Source organism: Solanum lycopersicum, chromosome 9, assembly GCF_036512215.1.
Source record: "Solanum lycopersicum chromosome 9, SLM_r2.1".
NCBI lineage: Eukaryota > Viridiplantae > Streptophyta > Magnoliopsida > Solanales > Solanaceae > Solanum > Solanum lycopersicum.
The window spans coordinates 55,421,583-55,429,456 of record NC_090808.1 but is presented as its reverse complement, the minus strand read 5'-3'; the positions used below and the strand labels follow the sequence as shown (position 1 = coordinate 55,429,456).

The window sequence follows — 7,874 nt, the reverse complement described above, 5'->3', positions numbered from 1 at the left end:
ATGCCAGTTAACCCAGCTGGGTTGACTGATGCGGAGGTGAGGGCATCTCTAGCCCAGATGGCACAGGTCATCATGATGCAAGCCCAAGCTATGACTGCCTAAGTCAACCGGCAGAATGTTCTGAGGGAAAACCCACCGGTTCGCAGCATGGCTGACAGACTGCGAGACTTCACGAGGATGAATCCTCCAATTTTCACAGGGGCTAAGACTTCGGAAGATCCTCAGGAATTTATAGACGAGTTGCATATGATCCTGGTGGCCATGGGGGCTACTAATATTGAGAAGGCTGAGCTGGCTTCCTACCAGCTCAAAGATGTTGCACAGAGTTGGTGCAAAATGTGGCGAGATAGCCGTGTCCTAGGAGGGGTGCCAGTCACCTGGGAGCTATTCAAGACATCATTTTTGGAAAGGTTCTTCCCTAGAGAGATGAAAGAGGCCAAGGTTGAGGAGTTCATCAACCTCAAGCTAGGATCTATGACTGTCAGGGAGTATTCCCTGAAGTTTGTGAAGCTATCAAGGTATGTACTTCCCTTAGTATTTGATAACAAGAATGATGAGAGTACTTAACTTTGTTGAAATTATCCAGGTATGCTACTCCCTTGGTTTCTACCAGCAGGGAGGAGATGAGCAGGTTCCTCACAGGAATCAATGGAGAACTGGAGGATGAGTGTCGGGCTGCGATGCTCCATGATAATATGGACCTTTCTAGATTAATGGTGCATGTCCAGCAGGTAGAGGACAGCCAAAAGAGGAGAGGTGTACGTGATGTTAGGAGGCCTAGGCCTCAAGATCAGGCAGGTCCCAGCCATGGAGGCCATAGAAACAATTTTGGCATCCGCGAGCAGCCCAAATTCAAGAAGGGGCAACAGAGTGCTGGTAATTCTGACCCTTAGAGAAGTACAACACCTAGAGGAGGCAGACCCAAACCCAAGAGGGGCAATGGAGGTGAGATGCAGCATCCAAAGAAGACTTGTACTAAGTGTGGCCGAACTCACCTTTCAGACAGGGCACTAATGCCTGCTTTGGTTGTGGTAAGAGTGGACACATGGTCAGAGATTGTCCCCAGAACAGAGGTCAGGCTGGGGGTAATGCTCAGCCTAGGCCTACCCCACAGAGTGCAGGAGCAGCCGAGCCTCCCAAGAGGAACAGATTTTATGCCTTGAAAGGTAGGGAGGAGCAGGAGAAGTCCGCTGATGTGGTCACAGGTATGATGCAAGTATTCTCAACTTCTGTTTATGCTTTACTTGATCCAGGGTCTACGCTTTCCTTTGTGACTCCTCTACTTGCCCTTAATTTTGAAGTACTACCTGAAGTCCTGCATAATCCTATAGTGGTTAGTACGCCTTTAGGAGAAAATATGAGAACTGATAGGGTATACCAGAATTGCCCAATAGTTGTGAGTGGCAGGGCTATGTGTGCAAACTTGATTGAGTTACCCATGCATGATTTTGACATTATTCTTGGCATGGACTGACTTCACAGCCATTATGCTTGCTTGAACTGTCGTAGTAGAGTGGTGAGGTTTCACTTCCCTAATGAAGAAGAGTTAGTCTGGGAGGGGTACAATCCGACTCGCCCTAACCCCTTGATTTCAAATCTTAAGGACAATAAAATGATGGCCAAAGGGTTACTATGTTATCTTGTGAGTGTTAATGACTTAGATCATGACGTTCCTTCCATAGACTCGGTGCCTGTAGTAAATGAATTCCTAGATGTGTTTCCTGAAGATTTGCCTGGAGTCCTTCCCCTTCGAGAGATTGACTTTGGTATCGACTTAGAACCCGATACTAAACCAATCCCAATTCCTCCTTATAGAATGGCTCCAGCAGAACTCAAGGAGTTGAAGCTGCAGTTAAAAGATCTCACTGATAAGGGTTTCATTCAGCCGAGCATATCCCCTTGGGGCGCTCCAGTGTTGTTTGTAAAGAAAAAGGATGGGACCCTTAGAATGTGTATCGATTATCGGCAGCTCAACAAAGTCATTATAAAGAATAAGTATCCACTTCCCAGAATTGATGATTTGTTCGATCAGCTCCAAGGGTCTAGTTTCTTCTCTAAGATTGATCTTCGTTCAGGGTATCACCAGCTTAGGGTTAGGGATGGGGATGTCCCAAAAACAGCTTTTTGTACCCGTTATGGTCATTATGAGTTCTTGGTTATGTCATTCGGTCTCACGAATGCACCTGCTGCATTTATGGACCTCATGAACAGAGTCTTCCATGAATACCTTGACTCTTTCGTCATAGTATTCATTGATGACATTCTCATCTACTCTAAGACCAAGGAAGAGCATGAACAACATTTGAGACTAACCTTGCAGGTACTTAGACGGCATCAGTTGTATGCCAAATTCAGCAAGTGTGAATTCTGGCTGAGATCAGTGACCTTCCTGGGCCATGTTGTGTCCGATCAAGGTGTAGAAGTGGACCCCAGAAAGACTGAAGCCGTTAAGAAATGGCCAAATCCTCTTACACCCACTGATATCCGTAGCTTTCTGGGATTGGCTGGTTACTACCGCAGGTTCGTGGAGGGATTTTCTTCCATTGCTGCCCCACTTACAGCCTTGATAAAGAAGAAATCCAAGTATGAATGGACGGAGACTTGTGAGAAGAGTTTCCAGGAGCTCAAGGACAGACTCACTTCAGCCCCAGTGCTTACTCTGCCTAAGAGTGGCGAGAATTACACTGTCTATTGTGATGCATCTAGGGTTGGTTTGGGATGTGTTCTTATGAAGGCTGGTAAGGTGATAGCCTATGCTTCCAGACAGCTCAAGGTTCATGAAAAGAATTATCCCACTCATTACTTGGAGTTGGCAGCTGTGGTGTTTGCATTGAAGCTGTTGAGGCATTACCTGTATGGAGTACATGTGGATGTGTTCACGGATCATAAGAGTCTCCAGTACGTGTTCACGCAGAGGGAGCTGAATCTACGGCAACGCAGATGGTTGGAGCTGCTGAAGGATTATGACATGAATGTGCACTACCATCCAAGTAAGGCTAATGTTGTGGCTAATGCTTTGAGCAGGATGAGCATGGGAAGTACAGCCCACGTGGAGGAGGAGAAGAAGGAGCTAGTGAAAGAGGTACACAGACTGGCCAGACTGGGTGTGCGGTTGGTTGACTCTACTAGTGGAGGTGTTTCAGTTCACTCTAGTTCTGAATCATCCCTGATAGTGGAAGTCAAAAAGGGTCAGCATCTTGACCCTGTGTTGATGGAGATGAAGGACTCAGTGTTGTTAAAAATGAACGAGTCTTTCGCTTTGGGAGATGACGGCATACATAGATACCAGAACCGGTTGTGCGTAGAAGATGTAGATGATTTACGGACCAGGATTGTTAGAGAGGCCCATGGTTCCAGATATTCCATACATCCAGGTTCCACAAAAATGTATCATGATCTTAAGCAGATTTATTGGTGGGATGGCATGAAGAAGGCTATTGCAGACTATGTGGCTAAGTGCCCTAATTGTTAGCAGGTTAAGGCAGAGCATCTTAAGCCTGGTGGTCTGACTCAGATTATTGAGGTTCCGACTTGGAAATGGGAGGCCATTAATATGGACTTCGTAGTTGGTCTTCCGAGGACTAGGAGGCAGCATGACTCTATATGGGTTATTGTGGACAGATTGACTAAGTCTGCTCACTTTATCCCTGTGAAGTCTACTTACAGGGCCGAGGATTATGCGAGACTCTACATTGATGAGATTGTGAGATGGCATGGGATCCCTTTGTCTATTATTTCAGATAGAGGAGCTCAGTTTACTTCGCATTTTTGGAGATCTTTCCAGAAAAGCTTAGGCACGCAGGTGAAACTTAGCACTGCCTTTCATCCTCAGACAGATGGGCAGGCAGAGCGCACTATTCAGACATTGGAGGACATGTTAAGAGCGTGTGTGATTGACTTTAGAGGTAATTGGGATGACCATCTACCTTTGATAGAGTTCTCGTATAATAATAGCTATCACTCCAGCATTGGGATGGCACCATTTGAGGCATTGTATGGTAGGAGGTGTAGATCTCCAGTTGGGTGGTTCGAGGTTGGAGAGTCATCTATTTTGGGTCCAGAGATCATTCATGAGGCCTTGGAGAAAGTTAGACTGATTAGGGACAGGTTGTCTACTGCTTACAGCCGACAAAAATCATATGCAGACAACAGAAAGCGACCCTTAGAATTTAACATTGGTGACCTGGTCTACCTGAAGATATCTCCTATGAAAGGGGTGATGAGATTTGGTAGAAAAGGGAAGCTGAGTCCGAGGTATGTAGGTCCATATGAGATCCTACAGCGTGTGGGTGAGGTGACCTATGAGTTAGCATTGCCGGCGGAGCTAGCTTCTGTTCATCCGGTCTTTCATGTCTCTATGTTGAAGAAGTGCCTAGGTGATCCAGCATCAATCCCACCTGTAGAAGGTTTGGGGGTTGGTGAAGACTTGTCCTATGAGGAAATACCTATTGAGATCTTAGACAGACAGGTCAAGCGGCTGAGGAACAAGGAGATTGCCACAGTGAAGGTACTGTGGAGAAATCATCTTGTTGAGGGTGCTACGTGGGAGGCTGAGGCCGACATGAGATCCCGATATCCACATCTTTTCAACTCTTGAGGTTAGGTTTCCTACTCATACGACTATAGTTCCTTATCTCTTCGTATTTGTTGCTATTGGCTGATTGTACATAGCAATTAAGTTATGATCTGATTGGCATTATGAGGTGTAATGGTAGTGTCATTCGGGGACGAATGTTCCTAAGGGGGGATAATGTAACGATTCAAAAAAAAAGAATTATATAAATAAGAATAAATAGGTATTTAAGGGCATAATTATCCTTTCACGTTTTAAATAAATAAATAAATCAAAAACAGATTTGTATTTATTTATTTTAAATTTTATTTGACTAATTCTTGAATTAGTCTCCTAATCCCAATAGTCCTCTCTCTCTCACGCTTCTTAACTCCCTCTCTCACGTTCTCCATCTTCCTCACATTATTTCTGCCAAAATATCAACAGTTTTCATGCTTGAAGAACTCACAAAAAATTTTTAAGCAAAAGAAAAAGTAATCAAAACGTCAAGGCTAAGAGAGGTTCGTCGAGAGAGGTATACGTTGAAGTGAATTGGGAGTGGTTTGGAGGAGTTTTCCGGGCAGCAACATTAAAGTTTGAACATCGATTAAGGTATGGGTTTCTCTCATGGAATTCTTTCTCCAAGAGTACTTTCTTTCGAACGTTTCTTAAACTCTTGAAACTGAGGTTGTTCCCCTTCGTATGTCCTTGTCCTTAGCTCCCTAACGAATTTGTAGGATGGGTATGTTGTGCTGCTAGATTTTTACATGAATGATGTGCTTAAATTAAATATGAATGTGTTTATGTGCGAAAAATCACGATAATGATCATTAAAATATGACCGGAAAAGTTGATGTATGGGTATGTATAGGGCAGTGTTTTTAGGCATTGTTTTGGGGTGTATAAGTTGTATATTTATCATGTATTTTATGTGTGAAATGGGTGTACAATGTGATGTTCCTTTTGACGAAGCGTAGTGAATTGAATGAACCATGAAATCTCCCTAAGAACTAATGTGAAACTTGATGAAAAAGTGCAGAAAAATAGTGGAATAAATTTCCAAAAACTTAGAAATAGGTTTAAAAAGAATCTGGAAATTTTTGGATGACAAAGAAATTAAAAAAAACGTTTTGAGGCCTGCAGGGATCGAACCCAGGACCTCCCTGCAGCTGCCTTAACAAAAAAAAAGATTAAAAAGGGGAATGCTGGGGGCGGGGATCGAACCCACGACCCCCATTCGCGAAAAGGAAAAAAAAAGATTTAACAGGGAATGCTGGGGGCGGGGATCGAACCCACGACCCCAGTTCGCAAAAAAAAAAGAATAAAAGGGGATGCGAGGCGTGGGGATCGAACCCACGACCTCAGAGTTGAAGGGAGGGGTACAAATATTAAGGGAATAAAGGTGAGGCTGTGGGGGTTCGAACCCACCACCTCACAGCTCCATTCCCAGCGAAAATGGGTGAAAAATAAGGGGGACTGTGGGGGTTCGAACCCACAACCTCCCTATTCAAGCGAATTTAATTAAAAATAATAATAATAATAAATTAAAATTCTAATTAAAGTTGGAAAATTAGTTCTCTTATGTAAATATTGAGATTTAATTTAGAATTTTAATTAAAAATAGAATATTAATTCTTTTATGTAAATATTGAGATTTAAATTAGAATTCTAATCAAATTAGAAAATTAATTTTTCATGTAAATGATTGAAATTTAATTTAGAATTCTAATTAAAATAGAAAATTTATTATGTCATGAAAATGTTGAGATTTAATTTAGAGTTCTAAATTTATGAATATTAGAGCTAAAATCAATGAAAAATATAAATGATATCCAAATAATTCAAGATTTGGGTTTCCGTGTCCAAACCTCCGTATTGATACATAATTCATACGTGAGTAAATCATTCAAGGATAATGCCATCTACTTAGATCAAAAATTTAGATCTCGGTATATATATATATACAAGATACATAAGTCTTGTAATACATAATCTTAGGAAAATAAGAATCACTTAACGAATTATAAATGAAGCTCAATGGCTTGTATGTATAGACACATAAGTTTAACATACGTTCAAAAATAAGTGAACCTAAGATATACGTAATGAAATGAAGAATGTGGTGACAACCATGATGTGAGGCTAATGTATATGATGAGAGCAATCTCAAATGAGCCTAAGTAAATGTTACCAATACGTACTTACCAATGTGAGTGTAAGATAATGAAGAGACCAGTCTCTATGAACACTCTAATGAAAATATTGAGTTTAAAACACTTAATACTAATGATGAGATGAGAAATCATCTATTGAGCTATGATGTCCTCATACTAGAAGCCAACTTCTATGATGTATGAGTTGAATGTAATGGAACTTTATACCGAGCACCGATAGGCTAGCTATGAGTGGTGATGCCTTCTTTCGGGAAGGGCGGAGGTTCACGTAATTCTCATGAGATGAGACTGTCCGGCTTGCTGAGTATGGGTCTCCATACATCTCCTAGTCTTTGAACCTATATTGCCACTATAGGGATCTGGCGGGGTTAAATTCCCATATACGCTAGCATGTTATTGAATCGCTTTGGCCGGTGATTCCACCTCTTTTCAGTGTGGGGGAGACACTGGATTTCATGATGCTCACATGATCTATGTCGGGTAAAGTTAAAGTTCCTAATGAATGAATGAGGTCAGCCTCAAATGAATCATATAAAGAAATGAATGATACCGAAGGTGTTAGGATAGGATAATCAAGAGGTGAGCTAGATTCAGGCAATGACATTAGGTTATTCTTGATCATTGCACAGCAAACCCGATGAAAGTCTTAAACTACATCCTAGGCATAGCTGGTGTTCGCACTGGCCTATAAATGAATTGAAATGAAATATGTATGAATGAATGAAGCAGACTCTGTGTTTGCTAAAGAAGGCTCCCTAGTTGAGGTCTCATATGTTGAGCCCTCATTTTGGAAAGTCTTATGGTTAAGCCTATGATAATAAGGTCTCATGGTATATGAATGAATAATATGAAAGAAACTATGTGTTATATGTTATGTACTATGTGAAGATGTTATGCGTTGTGTGCAATACGATGATTATAATGATGCATGTCACTCTCATGGCATAACTTTCCTAATCTCATTTTAGCAAGTCCACTGATTTGACTTCCAAACATCATGTTGTTAGGAAAGAGCTCTTCTTCCTCATGCATGTCCCTGGTGTGTGCTTGCATATACCCATACTTAGTACAAGTGTGTACTAATTCCATACAAACATATACTTTTAGGTGCAGGCACAGGTGGACGGTAGAGCTACAGGTTCGCTGTT

The 7,874-nt window shown here is 41.8% G+C and overlaps 1 protein-coding gene across 1 annotated transcript; it reads left to right on the top strand.

Annotated features, from left to right (window-relative positions):
- LOC138338596 (uncharacterized) lies at positions 1-1,474 on the top strand. The gene is made up of 5 exons (XM_069289574.1): positions 1-66; positions 115-518; positions 587-731; positions 1,037-1,205; positions 1,254-1,474. The coding sequence occupies exons 1-5, from the start codon at positions 1-3 to the stop codon at positions 1,472-1,474; spliced, it is 1,005 nt and encodes a 334-aa protein (XP_069145675.1).
- The last annotated feature ends 6,400 nt before the right edge of the window (positions 1,475-7,874 follow it).

What these genes read in the sequence shown, in the direction of transcription:
- LOC138338596 (XM_069289574.1), top strand. Translation starts at nt 1, where the DNA reads ATGCCAGTTAACCCAGCTGGGTTGACTGATGCGGAGGTGAGGGCATCT. An exon ending in AAGTTTGTGAAGCTATCAAG is followed by an intron (nt 519 to 586) that starts GTATGTACTTCC and finishes GAAATTATCCAG; the next exon opens with GTATGCTACTCCCTTGGTTT. An exon ending in TAATGGTGCATGTCCAGCAG is followed by an intron (nt 732 to 1,036) that starts GTAGAGGACAGC and finishes GGTTGTGGTAAG; the next exon opens with AGTGGACACATGGTCAGAGA.